This window comes from Pteropus alecto, unplaced genomic scaffold (assembly GCF_000325575.1).
Source record: "Pteropus alecto unplaced genomic scaffold, ASM32557v1 scaffold101, whole genome shotgun sequence".
Classification (NCBI taxonomy): Eukaryota; Metazoa; Chordata; class Mammalia; order Chiroptera; family Pteropodidae; genus Pteropus; species Pteropus alecto.
In genome coordinates this window covers 16,493,492-16,514,877 of record NW_006432945.1, presented here as the reverse complement: position 1 = coordinate 16,514,877, position 21,386 = coordinate 16,493,492, and the positions used below count along the sequence as shown (strand labels likewise).

Sequence of the window (21,386 nt, the reverse complement as noted above, 5' to 3'; positions counted from 1 at the left end):
GGAGAAGGAGAGAGTTAGTGCCTGGGAAGAAAGGATCCTGCGTTCATAAGCAAGACTATCAGAAGAGTTTCTTGCCTTGAAAATGTTTTGGGATGAGAGAAGATATTGTCCACTTCCCCTCTGGGCTCACAGTCATGTTTGCGGTGGTGGACGTAGCACTGACGAGGGTGATGGCTGAGATCTTATGATGGTTCTGCTCCAGGACCTGGCCATTGAAATGAATGGAGAACAGTTCTGGTCCAGAGCTCATTCCAATCAGATGCCAGCTGATGTGGTCATGGGCACAAACTGTTATATCTGAGAGAAAGGAAGAGATAGGGCCAAAACAGGCAGTTAGCACTCAGATACGTGCTGAGCGCCTGCTATGCATGAGCCATTGTGCAGGGTTCTGAAGTCTAGACACTCTGATTGTGGTTCCCACCCTAGAAAGGCAGATATCTAAGTGATGGGCCAACGAGTCGTCATGATTTATTGCAGTAAGAGGTACCACGGAGGTAAGAATAGAGCCCAGAGATGGGGGATGTTGGCTCAGAAACGAATTGCTCGGGGATCAGGCCGACGAGGCAACGAAGTAGGTGGCCAGCCATCCTGGCTTACCAGGGACTGAGGTGTTTCCCAGGATGTAGGATTTTCAGTGTTGGAACTCGGACAGTCCTGGGCAAGCCTGGGAAGCTGGTCACTCTAGAACCAATCTGGCCTCAGCTGGAGGGGGTCGCCAGAGCCCGCAGTAGGGCAGAGTTCAAGAGCCCAATCCTGTCAGCTAGATAGAGGTCAGAGCTCTGCCTAAAAGGAAGGAGATGTGAAGATAATTTAAGGATTTTATTATTGCTTCTGTACCCACTCATTGGTTGTTTTAATGTCAAGGCAATTAGTTACTTTGTGGATTATAGGCTTTTCTTAAAAATGCAGTGGACGGTTCCTCGTTAGCTGGGCCACTGGGAGCATCTCATGGTTGGAGTAAGGAGAACAGCACAGAAGCTGAGTTTTGCTCCTTCTTTGTTCCTGCAGTGACTGGAGAAACGCTCATTTGCTCTGTAGGAGCTTCCAGTCCTGGCTTCTTCCCTTGGCATGGGTTTTACATTTCAGATCCATGATCACTAGATACCAGACCATGGGGCTGAGTTTCAGTGCCCACAGAGGGGCTAAGGGCTTAGTCTTTTTCAGTAGGCCACTGTAGCAAGGCAGGGGTTCCTGGTATCACGGGTGAGAACAAAAAGCTAGAACCTGAGAATGAGTAGCTAGACAGGAGGCTGTGGTGGAAGCATTTAGCCATCCCAAATGGATGCTCAAATTGAGTCGAGCATTCAATATATCTGTATCAGCATTTATTACATTGATTCAGTAAGGCTGTTTTACAAGCATTAACTTCTCTCAGTTTCTACTCTGCCCCTCTTAACCCCAACTGTTCTGTTTTTTTCAACCATAAATTCATATACTCTATGCCCTGGTCAAGTTATTAATTTTTATTTTTTGTGCATATGGTTCGCTTTTTGAACTTCCATGTATTTACACAGATGATTCTGTCTGCCGGGACACAGATACAATTTGACCACTTTTGACCACTTCCTTCTAAGTCCCTTAGCACTGGACATGCTACTTTCTATGTTTAAAAAAAAATTATTAACCCCGCCCCCCCGTACCAGTGTTGATGGTTAATCCATTTTTGTAAGTTAGCACAGGGAGATAACTACCTGCCAAGGATGACACTAAGGCAGAGAGATGAGCAGGGTTTGAACTTAGGTCTCTTAAGGTAGATGCCAGTTTAAGTTTTGGACCTCTGAATCAAAGCCTAGAGTCATCTGAGTGTGTGTAATAATAGGTGGGAAGAGGAGTCAAATGAAAGAGAATACAATTTAAAAGCAATGTCAAAACCTCAACTCTTGCCAAATTTTGTTTTTTTAGTAAGTGAAACCATTTGTGATTTTCAGATGTAGAGAATGATCTCTGAGAAGCTTAGTGTTTTGAATGGTTTATTTAATAAAGTAATATTTTAATTTTTCTACTTTTCCCCTCAGAATCTTTGGTTCTAAAGCATTTTTAGCGGATAGAAATGGTTTGATTGGAAGCCAGTTTTTTTCTCTTTATAGTTGCGACGATTTTGCTTTTTTGAAAGAGTCGACGTGCAAATGGAAAGAGAAAACATCCTACATGCCTTTGGATATTACTCATCTGTCACCTTTTGAAATGTCAATAGTATTTTTATTTGTTGGCTATTTCTCCTAATCTTCTGTTCATCTCCAGTGTATCTTTATTGAATTCTTCCTGTTGACTCTTTCTGCTAGGGGTTGACCTTGAACTTCTGTCCTATAAAGCTTCCACTGCGGAAGAAGGCATGACTCACTGAAAGAGATTGAGCTGATATCCTAGAAGTCTTCCAGGAGATGCAGGTCAAGGTGAAACCTACTCAGAGCACTACTTCTAATAAGGCCGCATACCCCTTCACTTACGTAGTTTCCAATTTATCAGTTGTACTTGCTCATTAGAAGAAGAGATGAGAAAACCTTGAGAACCACTGAGCTAGATTATATTACCTTTCTGATTAAGAGCTGAAAAACTGAGTGTGGTCAGCGTCCCAAGTGCCGTGAGGAAAATGGCAGGGCCCGAGACACCGATGCTGCTACTGCTCTCGGGCAGCGCACAGCCCACGCGTTACCTGGCATCGTCCCGTTCACGTAGCCGTTGACCGTGTACATTAGCGATGGCGACCGGCTCCAGCTCTTGCTTTCATCGAACACAGCGAACATCAGCACGTGCTGCTTGTCAAACATCTTCTGAATCCCATCCTCAGTTAGGGTGCCTGTGAAAGGAGAGACATACCTGTCAGTAGCGTCCCAGGTAGAAGACTCTCATTTGCTATTCCCAGATAACAAAGGGTTTAAGGCCAACAGCCAATCATAATGGTATCAACTTGAAAAAGTTCTTACTTTTAAAAAATAGCATCTTTATCAAGTAATGATAATTGGGGCATTATCAAAATCTTAGTGCCACACTGCATGTTTTCGTTGGCCCCTCATAGCCTTGAGGAATGGGGCTTTAAAGGTAAATGTGATGTGGCACAGAGGGAACACTTGGTGGCTGTCAAGGCTTTAGTAGAAGTATCCATGTTCTCCAGTGTCAGTAGGCCGGTACATAGGTACCAAGCTCAGTTGGGAAAAGCATCACACTCCAAGTTTGATACAGCCATCCTGTGTGTACATGGCATGGCACACTAGAGAACTGGTTGCAAGGGTCAAGGTTAGTCCATTCTCATATGAGGAAAAAAACGCAGCTGAAATAAAGCTTTCTATAAGTTTTCATTTCTTTTAGTGCAATCACAACATCCTCTCTGTACCAGGCAATGAAAACATGTATATGTGTAGTGACTCGATGAGTTAGGGACTCATGCGCGTGCATCAGAGAGATGATGAGTCCATCACATTTTTTTCTACAGCGCAGTTCATTGTGGTTGTTTGTTTGTTTTAATGAAAAATGAGCTGAATTCCTCTGAGGTACAATGAAAATCCAAGCTTGTTCCTAAGAAGCCCAGCTAATGAAATTTCTTAAAAAGTCAATTGGATGTGTTTGCACCCTACCACCCAAAGGGTTCGTCTCTTTTACAAGAAAAGAAGCTAGAGTTTTGTGTGTTTGTAGACCAGATCACCAGCCCAAACCTCTGACGTCAGTCACAACTCTTTCCAAGCACTCCCATCAGGGCACAGGCTGCTGTACACTTTCAAAGTGACGTGGCCTCGAGGTGAACATTACAGATGCTGCAGGCGTGGCAACAGGACAGGGACCTACTCGGGAGAGGCTCCAGGACTGAGATGAAGGAGGGATTGATTGTAAGAGACAGGAGGATTCCGAACCCTCAGATGCCAATGTCCTGCAGTGGTCTGGCGTCCACAGCCCTCTCCCTCTGCCTGGACTACAGAAAGGCTCCAAGGGTGTCTCGAGCCTCATTCCCTTAGAGTACTCCTTAGCACCCCAACTCCTTTGCTGTCATTCATGTTTTTGTTTATTTGTTTGTTTGTACGTTTTTTTACCTTTCTTACAAATAAGCAGAGGTCCGATCAGCCCAGAGTTGAAGTCCTGTACCAGATTTTCGTAAGAGTAGTAGATGTGTGTGAGACATGGCGGGTCGTCGCGTGTGGGCCCGCTGTCCTCACTGATAACCCACTCGTAGGTGTACTCTCGGCCTGGGGCAACGGCATCATCCATCTTCTCTGCAGGGGATGTGTGGTCAGTGTAGGAAGCACCTGGAGAAGTAGAAGTTATCAAAACATCCGGACAGATTGTGAGGGCTGCCTGGTCATCACTTTCAAATCTAGGGGAATGTAAGATCTCTGTAGAGGCGTGTGCGCCTCTTCATAGTGACCCTCCGTTGTTTGGAAAGAGTCACATTATATCCACTCCTATGTCCATGTAATTATAAAGGCTTTGAGTCCTTGGTCATCTAAGTGAATAGGAAATGTTACTAGTACATTATTAGAACTTTAGATGTCTTACTTTGGTCCTTCGTGTACCCCAAACCCCACCATTAACACTTTCATGTGTGCTCATCTTTCTCTGCGAGCAGGAGAGGGAGAGGGTGTAGAAATTGGTCTTCTTTATTGGAAAGACAGAACTGAGATTCTGAAGATTAAAAGAAGGCAGAGGGTTGGGTGCAGCTTTCAACAACAAAAGGAAGATGTGGCTAGAGATGGAGCAAGTGAGGTCGGGAAGGGGAGAGATCAGTGTCATAGATAGCCAGCTGGAGGCGGCGGGCAGCTTCCCCTGTCTGAGGCAGTCCTCATTTAATTGGGTGAGAGTTTCACTTATCAACTGGTGCCAGAATTTCTCTTTGGGATAAAATTATTTTTATTTGGTACAACAGCTTGATAAATTCCTTGAGGTGAAGTTGAGACCATCAGAGTGTGGATGCAGGCAAACAATAAGGATTAAAAACAACCTAAAACGCTTTACATGATGGAATAAAGGTCCAGAGGGAACTAACTATTCTTACTTAAGTGACTATACTTTTGGAAACAGAAATGTTTAATTTTTTCTTTCCCTTTTCCTTCCTTTTCACAACAGCTTGATAAATTCCTTGAGGTGAAGTTGAGACCATCAGAGTGTGGATGCAGGCAAACAATAAGGATTAAAAACAACCTAAAACGCTTTACATGATGGAATAAAGGTCCAGAGGGAACTAACTATTCTTACTTAAGTGACTATACTTTTGGAAACAGAAATGCTTAATTTTTTCTTTCCCTTTTCCTTCCTTTTCCTCTCTTTATTTCTCTCTCTCTCCCTTTCTCTCTCTCTCTCTCTCCCCCTCTCTCTCCCCCCTCCCTCCCTCCCTCCCTCTCTCTGTATAAATTACACACAATAAAACTTACCAATTTTACATATGCTATTTGCCGAGATATGACAAATGTGTACAGCCCTGTAGCTATTATCACAAACAAGGTGCGGAACAGCTCCCTTGCTCCAAAATGTCCACCACTTGTGCCATTCATAGGCAGTACCTCCCCCTCTAGGCTCAGACGACCACCGATCTGCTCTCTGTCACTATATGTTGTTTTCCTGTAATGTCATAGAAATGGGATGATATATACCCCCTCGTGTTTGATTAGTGCTGTGGTATATCTTTTTTTAACCTTTACTTTTTACTTCTCTTTAATTTAAGGTATATTTATGTTACTAGTATAGCATACAGTCGGTTTTTATCCAGTCTTATCTGTCTTAGTTATAGTTTCTTCTCATTTGCTGTTAATATAATTATTGATATGGTTGGGTTCAAATCATGCTGCTCTTGTTTTCTATTTGTCCATCTGGGTTTTGCTCCTTTTTCTCTTCTTTCCTGCCTTCTTCTGGTTTGCATATTTTTTATGATTCCTTTTTATCTCCACTGTTGGCTTATTAGCCTTGCTTTGTTTCCCACCCTGGAGACAGAATGATCCCTTAAAACCCCAGATCTTCTTTTGCCATGTTCCTGCTTAAAATCCTGACAATGGCTTCTTATATCATAAAATCCTTAACATGGACCACAGCCCATGGGTGATCTACTCCCACTTCTCTCTCCATGCTCATCATGTGTAGCCCTTTCCCTGTATACTATGTATCAGTCACTCAGGCCCCCATTGGGTTCCCCGTGCACGCCAAGTTCCATCTTACCTCAGGGCCTTTGCACACACTGTTCCCTTTGTCTGTGTGCTTTTCCTCCCTTTCTTCCTTTGGATAAATGTGTGCCCAACCTTCAGATGACAACCTAAATGTAAGCTTATTGCTTCCCCGATCGCTGAATGTGCTATGCACTCATCACAATGTGTAATCAAATATGTGTGGTATCAGATGATGAGCTCCGCTTCATCCTGCTAGATAATACTTGTTCGCATCCTGCACATAATGTGACCAGAGCGTGAACTCCCCAAAGGCAGTGCTGGGCTGTGTGTCTTAGTATCTCTGGTGCCTCTCATAGTACCTGGCATGGGCAAGATGCTCAATGAATGTTTATGGAAACCCTAAGATCTAAGGTCCTGTGGGCCAGAGCCAAGGTCATCAAGTCTTAGCCCATTGGTGTGTTTTGTTAAGATTGCATGATATTAAAACAAATTTAATGCCAACATTAACAACACAGAAATATTATATAGGAATCTAGATTGCTGGTTTCTCTTAAAAAACGAACAAACAAAACCTGGAGGTCTGGTGACACTGGACCAAACTCCTGCATAGAATTTGGCTGAGTCCTGACTGACCCCTTCAGGAAGGTCACTGGCTCTCTGATCACCAGTCCCCACTGCACTTACATTTTTCATTGAATTACCCTCCTGGTTACTGCAGGTATCTGAGTTTGTGACCCTTGTGCTAGTAAAAAGCTTAACATGGGATTCTGTTGTATCTATTTTTCCCCCAAAAGGTAGTTTGATATTAATAACCAATATTTACTATGGGCTGGACTTTCACTCTATTGATAAACAAGGTTTGAGTGTTAAAATTATCAGCACTTGAAAAATATTAAAAGCTTAAATAACTTCCTGTAAGTAATAATATTCCAGTCTAAATCAACAAGGAGGAAGCATTTATGAGAAAGAGTCTCTGCTAATAAACAGGAAGGATTATCTCTGCAAAGTTGCAAAATAGCTTTTGTGGCAAAGCATGAACAGGACTGATAAGGACAGTCAGCCTCTCAGGTCAAACCTTGTCTGTTGACAGGAACTTGCATGGTCAGTCGTTGACTAGGCCTGTCCTGACTCGAGCATGCCGGCCCTTAGTCATGGCTTCGTGCCTTGTGGCCTCTAAAGTTAAAAAATGATGTTTCTGGACACAATACTTCTACTGCTCCAGGTGTTAAAACAGCACAGGGGATCCCTATAGCAGAAAACGGCGTTCTCTCCATCGCCTTCACGAGGCTCCAAAGGACGAAACGTGATTACTCTTTGTAGAGTGAGAGAGGACTTTTAAAGTTCTTCCTCTCTTTGGATAAAGGTGTGATCATCCTTCAGATATCAGCTTAAATGTCAGCTTACTCATTCCCTGATCTCTGATTATATATATCACAGTATAGAGATGTATATGTACGCATATCATCTATGTATATATGTACAGATACACATATATAACAGCATTCGTCACAGTTTTCATTAAATATTTGATATTATACAATTAATGATACTTTCTCCTGCTAGAATGTGGGAGAAAGCACGTGAGGTTTGGGGTCAGAACTGAAATTTCTTAGTTGTACCACTTGCTAACTGTGGATTTAGGAAAGTTTCTTAACCTCCCTCTGTCACCATTGCCATCACCATCATCACCATCATCTCCATTATCATCACCACCATCACCATCATCACTATTGCCATTGCCATTGCCATCACCATCACCATCATTATCATCATCTGTGTTCCAGACTGTGTGCTAGTCACCAGAGCACAAATGTAAAAAAGAGACCCTGAGGGGCTCACAGCCCAGTTAACAATAGGGTACATGCTGGTGCCCTAGCTGTGGTAGATTTCACCTCTAGATTTCTTCTAGGACCACTTTAGTGGAGATGCTGTGTGCTAGTCACCAGAGCACAAATGTAAAAAAGAAATAGCCTGAGACCCTGAGGGGCTCACAGCCCAGTTAACAGTAGGGTACATGCTGGTGCCCTAGTTGTGGTAGATTTCACCTCTAGATTTCTTCTAAGACCACTTTAGTGGAGATGTCACAATTAGAACACATTGTTCATCTGTGAGAACCAACCATATAACTATCTAAGAATCACCTAACAGGCTATGACACATGCTACATATAGCAGCATAACTGATTTTCTAATGATGTCAAATTTATTTTTAAATGGTCAGGGTTTCACATTCAGGTTTACTTGAACAAATAATAGTTTTTAAATGTCCATCTAGTTAACCAAAGTAAATTACTGAGAATGTCACATTCATATATTAAAAATAAGATAAATTCCAAATGATCGAATGAATGATTTAATTACATTTACTATACTACTAAAAGGTGAATCATGGGCATCTTGAAACAAATAGAGATTTGTACATGGGGTTAGATCCTGTAGTTATACTTAGTGAGGATTACTAATGAGATAGTTTGGGGATGATTTAATCAATGCTTTTTCTTTTTTCACTTCAAAGGATTTTATTTAACCTTTAGTCTAGAAAAAAACAGGCATGTTGTGTCTTTGATTTTGCAACCTACATAATTAAGGTGTGAAATATAAACAGCTATTTAGGGGAAGCATGTGTGAAATGCATTTTCGGTAAATCTAAGTTTGACTTTGCAATCAAAACAAGTTAAAACTCAACTAAAAAGAGGAGAAATGGACAGGAAAGACTTTTATGCTGGAGCACAAAGAGTCCTTGTTCTGCTTCTCGATAGAATAAATTCTATCGCTTCTCGGCCTTTTGGCCAAGATCAAGTGCAGACTAAATTCTTTGCAGGAGGGCAGCCCTTCATTTTATGTTTTCTCAGTTCTGTCCACTTCCTGCTCAATCCACAGTCAGCTTTGTAATTGGTTTACTCTTGTCTTGATGAACTAATTACTTGCCAAAAGGCTCTCAGTATTTTTTTTTTTTTTTCAAATGTAAAATGATGGGGACCAGCTTTGGGAAAGTGAAATTACATAAAGAGCCACTTCGGTCACTCATCTGAGTGCTCATTCATGGAATCCTCCCTTGAACAGCTCTTTTCCTCTCCATTTAATAAACTTAGTGAATGCTTCAGTGTGCATTTAAAGATTCAGAACATTCTTTTAGATGTTCTAATTTAGATAATGAGCAAATTAGAATGTCGATGTTTTATAAAGAGCCTGGTACCATTGCACAGGGCATACAATCTTTTGAAGAGAAGTTCACATTTTTCAGATTAATGAGAATTGTAATAGTAGTCATAACTGTTTGTTTTACGTATTTATCATATACTCAAAGAAGTTTCTATATGAGGCCAAAATATTCAGATGAAAAGTGAAAAATGTAATTGCCTACATTATGTCAAACATTGGAATGCTTTGAGAAAAACGAGAAGACTGTTTTCGCATAGAGAATTTGGCAACACTTAGATGCAAAGGACAATCTCTGGTGGAAATTTTATTTTTTTATTTTTTATTGGGAGAGTTAGCTTACCAGCAGATAGTTGAATATTACAGAACCAATTTTCTGGTGTAATGCTTATAATGCAACTCAGATACTTAAAATGAGAATATAAATCAAATAAAAGGATATTAAGATTGACTCTGAAACAAGTTTTTAAAGGTAATTGCACAAAGAACTTCAGGGATCTTAATGGACAACAGAATTTGCTCGAAGTTTCCGCATTACAGTCAGTGAATGTTAGTTACAGGGTTCTTCAAATTTTAGCTTCAAATCAAAATTCTTTTAGTGATAGAAAGTTTTAAAATGATTAGGTATGGTTGCGGCTGCAGTTTAAAACATATTCCTATTAAATACATCTCTAAAGGAAACATCCTCGTAAGCACTTTTACAAATCACGATTTGTCTGTCCTGTTATCAGGGTTACTCGTCCCTGCCCTATGTACCCTTGAGGTTTCTCTGGAGAGGGCGTGCAGCTGGGGGTGGTTGGGAAACACCAAGCTGTTTATGTCAGATGCTGCAAGTTTATGGATGAAAGGCCAGCATGAGACTTCCACACTAAGTACAGTAACGACTTCCTGGCCAGAACTCAGATTTCCAACCGTCTGAACTAAAGCATAGCCAAGAGTTCAAAAAGCAGCAAGGCTCCTGGGTAACTCTGGTTAGAAAACGATGTGCAGAATCCAAGAATGGAAGCTCAGCGTCTTTACCTGTAAATCATGCCGTAGACAATGGAGGCTTTCATTTCGAGTCTGTTTACTCTGAGACTACATGCAGTGTGAACGTTTTGTGGCTATCTGTAAAATCTCACAGGAGACTGGAAGTAATGGTTTAAAAAGAAATTAGAATTTTGCTTCTCATTCTCTGTTTTAAAAGGGTGTGGAGAAGTACAACATTTAGAAAAATTTGTACCCGAAGTGATTAAAAGACAATATCTTAGACACTTACAGAAGTAAACCTGAAACTATCTGGAAAGTGTAATTATTCGAAATGACTCATTCCTTATGTGCTCTGGATAACTGAGATTTTCTGTGCAAGTTTAATTCATTCTGATATCTAAATTCGATGGGAGAATTTTCATTTGAGTAGACATATAGTGATGAGCACTATCCAAAGCCAAGGCCTTCATTCAGTCGAGGCTTCTGGGCACAAAATGTAATGCCTGCACTATAAATAACCACGAAATAACCCCGGCAACAACAGCTATCATTATTGTGTGCCATTTATGTGCCTAGAACTTTCCTTATATTGTGACTGATCCGGGTGATAACCTTAGATAGGAGGCATTGCTGTCCCCATTTTATAGATAAAAAACTGAAGGTTAGTGGTAAAGAAAATTGCCAAAGTTTATTTAGGATTCAAATCGAGGACATTCTGTCTCTAAAGCCAGCATTCCTTCCACAGCTATCTTTTCCTTTTGGCTGATGAGAGCAGGTCTCCAGGTCCCTGGTGGGGCTCGAGGATCAAGTCCCAGATAAGGAGATTGCTGTCTAGGTTGGCTCCTCTGCTTCTTAGATCCAGCAGCCGCACAGGCAAGCACTGAGTTATCTCTCAGGCCTATTATTGTCTTAACCTCCTGGCATCTATCTCTCAAATATCTCCCCCTGAGGTAAAGAAGTCTGGATTCTCATGTAGCTGGCTCAGCATGTAGTTAATCTCCACTCCTAAAAATATCATTCAAACCACCGAGGGAGGCTCGAGGTGAAGGTGAGCCAGACACGAAGGAGATGTTTTATTGTAACGCAGAAGACACAGTAAAATGAACAGAGGCTTGTCCTTGGCCATGAAGAATACTCTCTCTCTTTACTAGATTTGCATCTCATTTCCAAGACAGACTTTGTCCCCACCAATCTGTAATTACCTTTCTCAGATTCATGCAACCAGGGGCCAGTGGAAGTGGTGGGAGCACTGTGAAGGACTCTGGTCATGGCTGACTGCTGGCTGCGGGGGAGCGTAGGGCCAGGTCAGCAGTAAAGGGAGGGGGACAGTGTGGCAAGGTTCACTTCCTGTGCAAACGGCCCTGCTTGAATGCAAAGTCCATGGCACTCACCTCCCACATTTGGAATGGAACCTGCATGGGACATTCTGAGGGTTCTTCTATCTGGCATTACGGTGCTGAGGTCCTGACACAGTCATCTGGAAGGCTCATCGTAGGTGAAGTGCTTGCTCTACGTCACTGTACGATTTTAGGAACGTACGAGAGACCCCTGTGCATGCCACCTCACCCAGAGTCTGGCCAGATGGCCTCCTTAAGATGCCTGCAGTTTCACAGTTAATGCCTCATTGCTTTTCCTCAAGGCAAAGTTTAGGCGCTAAGGCAAATACTCCTGAGGAGGGTAGTTCGTTGACCTAGTCTCAGTCCTTTTACCGTAGTCAGAATGAGTTTGACAGTCATTTACACAGGAAATAATACATGTAAAAGTCACTTTCTAATTCATAAATTGTTAGCCAAATATTAAATTATTTGAATATTCAAATTTTTAATTGAGATGTAATTGACATATAACATTATAATTTGAACACATTTTGATGGAAGAATCACTTTTATCATTATAGCTAATATTGATCAAATACTTATAGTGCCAGCATTGTCTAAGACTTCATGATAACAAACCAATACGAGGTATGTATTATCATTCCCATTTTGCAGATGAGGAAGCTGAGGCACAGAGAGGTTAAGTAACTTTCCAAAAGTCACACAATTAATAAGTATCTGAGCCAGGATTTGCACCAGGCTCAGGATTTCTAGCTCCAGAAACACTCTCCTACTCAGTCACTCTCTGCAAAGGTGCGGCGGCTGGAACACATGGGGGAAAGACTTGTGAATCATGAAAGGTCTAAAGTTATTTTTAAATGTTATTATACTAACATCTGTTACAATACGGATACAATTTTCTTATATCAGTTCCTAACAGAACTCTGCTCTGCTTCTGGTGGTCTGGACACCAGCATAATGGAAATAATCAGAACAGTATCAACAACAGATGCTTACTAGCCTGTGGCCGGTGTGGTCACTTTCATCACCATCATGTTCATGATCTTCACTGTCATTGTCATCATTATCATCATCGCCGTCATCTATTGAGGGCTTACTAGGTTCCAGGAACCATGCTTAGGACACTACCTAAATGATTTTATTTATTCCCAAAGCAATGTTATGGAGTGCGTATAACCATTCTCATTTTATAGATGAGAAAACTGTGGCTCAGGGATGCTAAGGTCATAGAATCAGAAATGATACAGCTGGAATTTGAACCCATCTCTGCTTTCAAAGCTTATGTTCTTAAGCACTTCATGATGTCCAAAATTTGAAAACTACTGCTGCCGCCACCACCACCACCACAAAATACTACTTATTTAGTGTTATCTATATGCCTGGCTTTCCTTCTGTCTGTCACTATTTCAAACTGTGGCTCATGAGCCAAGCCCAGCTAGCTCCCTTTTCTTTGTAAGTAAAGTTTTATTGGGATGCAGCCATGCTCATTCACTTACACGTGTATTGCCTATGGCTGATTTCGTACTAAGAGGTGGAGTTGAGTAGCTGTAACAGAGATCTCATGGCCCACAAAGCAAAAAATATTTACTCTCCAGCCCTTCCAAGAAAAGTCTGTGGACCCCTGCCTCAAACCATCTTGCAACGTATCTGTGATTATTCTTATTTTACAGATGAACGTATTGGAATTCAGAAAGATTAGGTAACTTGCCCATCCAACAGTTAAAGAACAGGAACCTAGCGAAAAACTGAGGTCTAGATAACTCTAGAACTTTTTCATTTTCCTCTCGGAAACTTACAAAGACAACAATTTTCATAATTACCAGTTGCAGGAAAGGAGAGTTCTTTGACATGTTAACAATGGTGCTGTAGAGTTGTACCTTTTTCGTTGTCAAAGGGATATGAGGTTCCTCTTACCTTCTGAGGCTTTGCTGTACGTAACCCCTTGAGGATGGATGCTTAAGGGCTTGCCTGCCTTATTCTTAAAGTGAACTCTCATGGTGTCTCCAACTTCGGCATATAAAGTGGGCCCAAGGAGTCCTATGGAAGCAAGAATTTAAAATATGTCTGTGTTCAGGATTACCAAAGACACAGCTGCTATGCAGAAACCGACTGACAGACCTACTGACGGTGCAGAAAGCCCGTGACGGATTGCTGTCATCCCTCCAGGCTCCGAGGTTGACATGCTCATCTTAATCTAGAAGGCTTTGCCAGCTCATTACCTCTATATTACATGCAATCAGATAAAGACAGGAGGGTAGAAAAACTTGCCTTGGACCGAAAGCAAGTCAAGAGAGTAGGAGAAACAGTTCTGACCATGTCCACCCCATTGGGACCCAGTGTCATTCCTTAGAGACTGCCGCCATCTTTGGTCAAGAAAAGAAAGATGTTTGTGATCACTTGTGCAGGGTGATGCGAGGGTGGGCAACTGGCTGCTTGAGATCTCTCTGAGGTGGGAGACTTCTGGTCCTCCAGCGAAGTAAGGGGCGAATCACACAGTTCTCTGGCCCAGAGGCAAGTTCAGAGTCCCTGAGGCAAGAGTGAGCTGGATGCTTCAAAAGGACACTAAGAAACATGGCTGGGCAGAGTGAGAAGGCTCGGGGTAGGGGCAGGTGGCACGAGGCCCTCTGGGCCACAGGAGGGACTTTGGGTCTTCTCAGTGACACAGGAAATCATGAAGACTTTGTGCAGCAGAGAGACATGTTTTAAAAGTTCATCCTAAAAAAAAAAAAGACGAAAAGTTCATCCTGGCTGCTGTGGGGTGACAGGAGTGGAAGCAGGAGACCAGGTGGCATAGAAAAGAGCAGTACACTGGGTTGGCGAAGTGGCGAGGAGAGGTAGGATTCTGGATGTCCCGAAGGCAGAGCCTGCAGGGGCTGCTGACAGGTCGGACGTGGCATGTGAGAGACACTAGTCAAGGATGGCCCCAAGGTTTTAGATGTGAGCAACTGGGTAAATAACGTTATCAGTTACTTCAGTGGGAAACACAGTGGGGACAGTGGGTTCGGGGTACAGAAACTAAGACTAAGATTTCACTTACTACATGCCAGGCGCTGTGCTAGGTTCTGGGGCCACATGGGTAAATAAGACACAGTTCTTGTCCTCAAGCTCACGAGGTAGTTGGCAGTGGTGATGATAATTATAAGAGGCCTCCCACTTATTGACTCCTTAATATGTTTGAGCACTGTGAGTCCTTATGTTGATCCTCCCAACAAATCTTTAAGGTAGATATTAAGATCCCCATTTTATACATGAGGAAACTGGGCCTCGGAGCATTTAAATATCTCGCCCAATATTCTACAGTGAATTAGAGGCAGACCCATGACTGAAACTTCAGTCAGTCTGACTCTAGACCCTGAGCTTCTAACCACCTCTTTATATTGCTCCCCGTTACCTCTTAGTCATTCATTTATTCATTCAATGAATATTAATTGGGTTCCCACATTATCCTAGGGGACAGAATTGCAATGGTGAGTGAAATCGATGGCTTCATAGAGCCCCTGAAGGGAGCAGGGAAGGTGGCTTGCCCAAGGTCAGTTGGTGAGTGGTGGTGGCATTGCCGGGACTGGAATTCAGGTCTGTGGACTCCTGAACCAAAGCTTTCTCTACCGCCTTCCACAGGGCAGGTCAGACGCCCACTTTCCTGGAATGGCCCCAATGTCTACACCATTTGTGACGCCTGGCCACATCTGACTCCCCTGGCTGACCCCTCTCTTCTGGCTGCTATGCTCGGTCTTCTCTCTCACTGGCCACTCCCACCTGCCCAGATGCCCAGGAGCCCAATAGGGTGCCGACTCTGCTGTCACATTGTGCTCTGCACTTTGCTGCCATGTTCATCTTGCTTCGTTGATTTGTTTGTTGGCATCACATGGCTGCAAATGCCAGATGCCCGAAATAAGTCTTCCCAGTTATTTAACCTAATAAGACTTCTTACTTCAGTGAATGGTTTGGGGTATTTATTTAGCCTCCCTTTCCATTTCTTCAGAATTAAAGCATAACAAAGGAGTGTTTTCATAAATGCAAATCAAATGCCATCATGCATGAAGGCAAACACATGGCTGAATGTTTGAGCTGCTGTTCAGCTTCTCCAAGAGCCAGGTGTCCTAAGACCTTTCCTCCTCTCTCCGCAGTGCTCAGAGCCAAATTGGGGGAAGGAGTGGCCTATCCTGGGTTACCAGGAGGGTAGCACAGCATGTCCCCAATTTCATGCGCTTTTAGAGTTGGAAAGGACTACAGGAGGCCCGCTAATCCAGTCCCCCTGCTCAGGTGAATAATGCATTACAGAAAACGGGGCAGCCCATTGTTGCAGCTTTTTAAAACCCCTTCAGGGACAAACATTTTATAATCTTCCTTAAAAAGATGCAGACACTCAAAACAAACCATTTTAAAGCCCAAGACAGAATTCTTGAAAATGCATTTTCAAGAATTCTACCTGTCCACACATCCACAAGCCTTGCTGGATGGGCATCTGTCTTCAGACCTCCAGTCCTGCAGCTTTGTCTCCATTGCAGCCACGGGAAGGCCTGGCTCACGCTGCACAAGTGGGCACATGGCTTGCTCAGGCTCAGCTAGAATCGTGTACACCAGATGAGTGGAGCGGGAAATAGGGGACGACGGTACAGTGACACAGAACGAGGCCGGGGATGCGGAAGGCCACATTCAGTGGCAGTGCTCCCATTCAACACTGAGGCTTTTCCTTTCCACTAGATTTTCCACCTTGTGTCATCTACTCTCAGGACACAAAGATGATTACAAAATCATCCCTGCCCCCCAGTGATTCATACTTAAGCAACTTCGGGAGTTTAGGAAGAGGCTGCGTAAAAATGTATGTAAAAAGCCTCTGAGTTCATATAAAACAACTCTCTTATGAGATACACAGGGGTTGACCAAAAGATAATGTTTTGAGTGCACAGAGCATAAACATAAATCAATTGTCAAAGTTTACTTCTAATTAATGAGGTCGAATCAGGAAATCACTACAAAAGTTAGTCATCTCCAAGGATTTTGATCACAGTACACTCTTCAAAAACTACCACTGCCTCCTTGTTGCTTAAAAGACCGTCTCTAGCCTGGCGCTGGTCCTTTCTGTCACTATGGCACTCAGCACAATGGCTTACACAGCAGACATTCAAATTCAGTTAACTTGGCAAGAGCCGCAAAGGCAGGGCTCTAAATATGGGCCAAATTCCTCTTTCCCAGGCCTGATGAATATGTTTCTTGGCTCATTTTCCCTTTTCCCACCTACGATTTAATTTAATTTAATAGTTCTTAAGTACCAATTGTATGTACTAAGCTTGGAGCAGGAGCTATGAAAATGAATAGACTGTGATAGAGGATGGTGGATCTTTTAACTTCCTGCCCACACTGGTAAACTTAATTTTACTAGTAAGCTCACTGCCTCATCCCCTTGCCCAGCCTGAGGAAGGTAGAGTCTCTTCTATGTTGGGTTTGAATCCCATCACTTCCCGTTTCCTCCGACTATGGCTCCGTCAATTCTCTCTCAGGTGTTTTGACCCTCTCCTTTCCTACTGGATCCTTCCCTTAGATATTTTAAGTCACTGTATTCTTTTTCTGTAAAAACTTCAAAATATCCTTGAACCTCTTATTCCCTTCCAGAACTACTTTGTCTCTCCTCCCATTTGGAGCCAAGCTTCAGGAAAGAGTTATCTATAAGTTTCTCCTGCTTCTACTTCCTTATCTTCCACTGACTGCCATTCCACTTCTGTTTGCCAGGGGAAGCAGTGCCAGTGAAAGCAGGTGAAGAGAGGGTTTCAAGAAGGGGAGCATTAAACGTGCCGAGTTGGGAAAGACCTGGCTGTGGAAAAGTTGGAAAAGAAACCACTGGCTGTGGCATCGAAGCAGTCACAGGTGTCCTTGTTAGAGAGGAAGCTCAGTGGACTCATGTCAGAGCGGATCAGGGAGGGAAGTAAGGAGAGGGAATGATTTGGGAGGGAATGAAGTGGACCGTTCACGTGGAAATGGGTAGGGAAGGAAAGGGAAAGGCAAACAGAGTCAAGGGCAGTTTTTTCCTAGATAGAGGTCAACCGGAACACAGTTGTGTTTTGTTTTATTGTTGATGATTTTTGACTGGAGGGAAGGCTCCAATCAAAGAAAGATCAAAAAGAAAGGGAAATCAGAGGAGACAGGAAAGAATGGGCTGAATAGAGAGGTAGAAGAAAGAGTCTGGGACAGGTATCAGGTCTTCACCTGGTTTGGGGGAAGGATGAGTGAATTATTGACAATGGGACCAATTGGAGGAAATTCTCTCTTAATGGTCTCCCTCTATCATTCCTGTGACATATGGTACCATATTTAAGATCCCAGAAACTCATTCAACCTACTTTCCTTAATTAAAGAAGAGATGATGAGAAAGATTTTTCTTTACAAGTGATAGCTATTGTGTGTATCATACTAAAACAAACAAACAAACAAACAAACGAAACAAGAGAAGAGATGGGAAAGATAGATGCAAAAGAATCAACCATACACAGCTCCTTTGAATGGGTCTAGGGAGCCAGACAGAAGCAACAGAGCATTTGTTGAGGCTCATGCGCACTCATCAGCCTGACCATGAGCTCCAAGAAGGCAGGCCATGAGAATGTCTGATCTGCTGTGGCGTCTGCAGCACCTAGTTCAAGGCCCCGCCTGTAGCATGAACTCAATAATAGCTTGTTAGATGAATGAATAAAAATTCAAACACTTAGAAATTCTTTTTAGCTTTTCAATCATGACTAAAAACAGCCAGCTTCATGGGCATGTGACCTGTGCCATTGACTGGGCCCCGTGCTTGGCTTAATGCTTTGCTGTCACTGTTTTGAAAGTCTCAATAATATGAATAAGGGGTCCCTCATTTTCATTTTCCACAAATGATGTAGCCTGTACTGGTTAAAAATGATAACAACGTACATTTCTATGAAATGTCACTAAATAGATATTAGATGTATGCGAATAGCAAATTATCAATATTTATCTTTGTTAAAAAATATATTTCAAGCTTACCTGAAGTCCTGGATCGTGGTTTTTCTTTTTGAAAATATGCTTCATACTCTCTGTAGACAATTTTCTTAAAGGAAGTTGCAAAAGGATCCAAACTGGAAATAAAATACAAAAATTAATTTGAAAGGCATATATGACATCTACTTCTCAATTACAAAAAAAGACCTCTCAGGTCCTCAGTCTTATACTACAACTAACAGTATTTTAAATTGTATCCCATGGTTTTATAAATATGAAGTTATCAAAATAGTTGTTGGCCTCATCAAGAATATTCTGTCGTGATAACCATTCTTGCACAAGTTAAGTCTGCCCTAACTAATCCTGTTACTCAGAATCAATTTCCTAAAAAAGAACCCAAGATCATAGTGTGAACTCAAACTTTAGGTTTAGATTTTAAGCGATTAAAAATGTGATCAAATCTTTTATGAATAAATATGTGGGCTATTTTTCAACTGATCAATCGAATACAGTGTTAAGCTACAGGGGAACGTTGTAAAGAACTGTCAATTCGGTGGATTTGGTGGACCCCATTTCTAGTTGAGAAGTTGAATATGACTAATGGAGTAAAAGCCCGTGTATTCATTTTGGAAACAAGCAAATGGAAAAACTAAGTCTCAGAAAGTTTAGGTAACTTGCTCAAGGAGAGATAGTTGATAAATGGCAGAGCCAAGATTCAAAAGGTGAAACCATTGTATTCATGGTAAAGGATTCAGAGAGGGAGCAGGGAGTGAACGGGGGTCATTTCCAGGCTCTTTCTTCTGTGTCTCTAAAGATGGGCACATCATTCCCATCCTTGTCTAAACTCAAAGATAAAGGTAACAGGGTAGGGAAGTGGGGGACGTTTCTTACAAATGCCTAAAACTGTTGTCCAGATGACTTTGTTAAACTTCTGAATCCAGAGAGAGGGGCCCAGCCATCATCAGGGCATAACAAGAGCGGGATACCAAGCCCAATCTCCACGACTTCTGTAGAGCACAGTGGCTGGGGGACAACTGGGGGATTCCGAGTGTATGCGTGTCAGTCCCCTCTCTACCCCTTACTGACTGTCTGATCTGGAAAAGCTTACGAAATCCATTTGCGCCTCAATCTTTACAATTGTGAGATGGGAATAATAGTGAGGTCTCTCTCACAGAATTGTTACAGGTATTCAGTAAGTTAAAACCTGCAAAGAGCTTAGAGCTGACATGTTGTAAATTATTCAATCCGGTGTTAGCTGGTATATTTTAAAAGTGTAATAAAAGTTGGTGTTCAGTCTTCAGAAGGCAGAAAAAATCTGTAACTAAGGTAATTCTCATAATTTTTTAAACATAAGATACAAGAACTGTGTTGATGTTTGGGGCAGAAAGAAAGCACAGGGAAGTACTTTCGGAATAGCTAGTGACGAGAGTGGTGGCTTCTCAGTCATGGAAGCATTCGGGTCCAGAAACTAGATGATTGCGTGGTAGGGTAGGGGTACTGGCATTTAGGGTGCGGGAAAAGTAGAAGGCTAAAGCATGGATGTCGAAAAGAGATTAAACAGCCTCTTAGAGTTCTTAGAGCGTAGGCTTCTATGTGTTGTTTTCGCCCCTAATGAGGGATTCCATTTTCGTTCATTCATTCATTTATTTATTTATTTTCAAAGTGAAATTGAAAATTACCCCTCTTCTCCTACTTCAGACCTTTAAACACAGGAATGTAGATAATGATGTAAAAGCTTTACTAAGAAAAGTCAGTCTTTTATGTGGAGTAATTTTAATAGAGGTGTGTTTCCTAACATATTCCGGTGTATATATTGTATGTACATGCTGAGGTATAGCTGTTTTGATTTTGAACAGTTGAATTGCTATTGGAAAATAATCTGTCTGAACAGGAAGTTAAAGATGATACAAATTCAAACAATATGCATGATAAATTTTCTATTTGGGAGGATTCCTTAAAAATGACTTATTCGTGGTAAAAATCATCATGCTAGAACCCATAAGGAAAAATAACTATGTATTTTTTCAACATCTATTACTACACACATGTGATCGAATAAGTTTCTCTAGGGAAATATTCAAAAACATTACTTTGGACCTGGAGCAAGAATAATAGGTACTTCAGCTCTAAAAGGCATTGTCCTACTAACAGTAGATATAATAAGAGGAAAGACCTTTGCTTTGTGCTAAAATACACTTCGGCAAAGGATGGAAATGTCATGTTGATTTTTTTTTTATAGTGACTTTGTTTAACTCTAGGTGTAGGACAAATTTGGAACAAGTTCTTACTTTAAGCAGCCAGATATACCGGTTAGATTTTTCATACAAAAATGCTAGAGAGAAATGACATTGTTTGAGGCCTAAAAATATTGAGAGTTGGTCTGGGTTACCATTCTGTGGTTTTGACTCAATAATCGATGCCAGAGGAATGACTCTTCCCCGAATTCTGGAAACTGAGACACACAACGAAAGGATAGGATGACCAGTCATGGCTCCCTATGGACTCGCCGTATGAATCAGGCTTTTGACTTAGGTGGTTCTGCCTCCAGTTTTCTGGGTGTTATTTTCAGCGTTAACCGTGGAGGAAAGACCAAACTTCCCAGCAGAAGCAGGCGGGCCACAGGGAAGCCAGCAACCAAGTTAGTGGGGAAGATTAGTGTTGGAAAGACTTTTGTTTTCCTTGGGGTTTTAGTTAATGGCAGTTCCCTAACTGTGGGTGTGACCTAGGTTATCACCTTGAGAAGCAATATTTAAAATGACTTATTTAAAGAGGGATTTCTTATTATTACAAGACCAAGAAAGCATGTAATGCTCTCTAAAATAACTCAGTTACAAAGAAAATTTTAAAAGGTTTAATGTTATACACTAAAAGGCTGTCACAATATTGCA

General features: G+C 41.9%; 1 protein-coding gene across 1 annotated transcript in view; it reads right to left on the bottom strand.

Annotated features, from left to right (window-relative positions):
- The window catches only part of F5 (coagulation factor V), a 56,512-nt gene that overhangs the window by 34,034 nt on the left and 1,092 nt on the right, over positions 1–21,386 (bottom strand). Inside the window, exons 2-6 of the mRNA XM_015586145.1 lie at positions 18,544–18,635; positions 13,462–13,584; positions 4,023–4,235; positions 2,654–2,797; positions 76–297 (exon numbers count right to left, since the gene is read on the bottom strand). Coding sequence (XP_015441631.1) covers positions 76–297; positions 2,654–2,797; positions 4,023–4,235; positions 13,462–13,584; positions 18,544–18,635 — 794 coding nt within the window. The remainder of the gene's footprint in view (positions 1–75; positions 298–2,653; positions 2,798–4,022; positions 4,236–13,461; positions 13,585–18,543; positions 18,636–21,386) is intronic.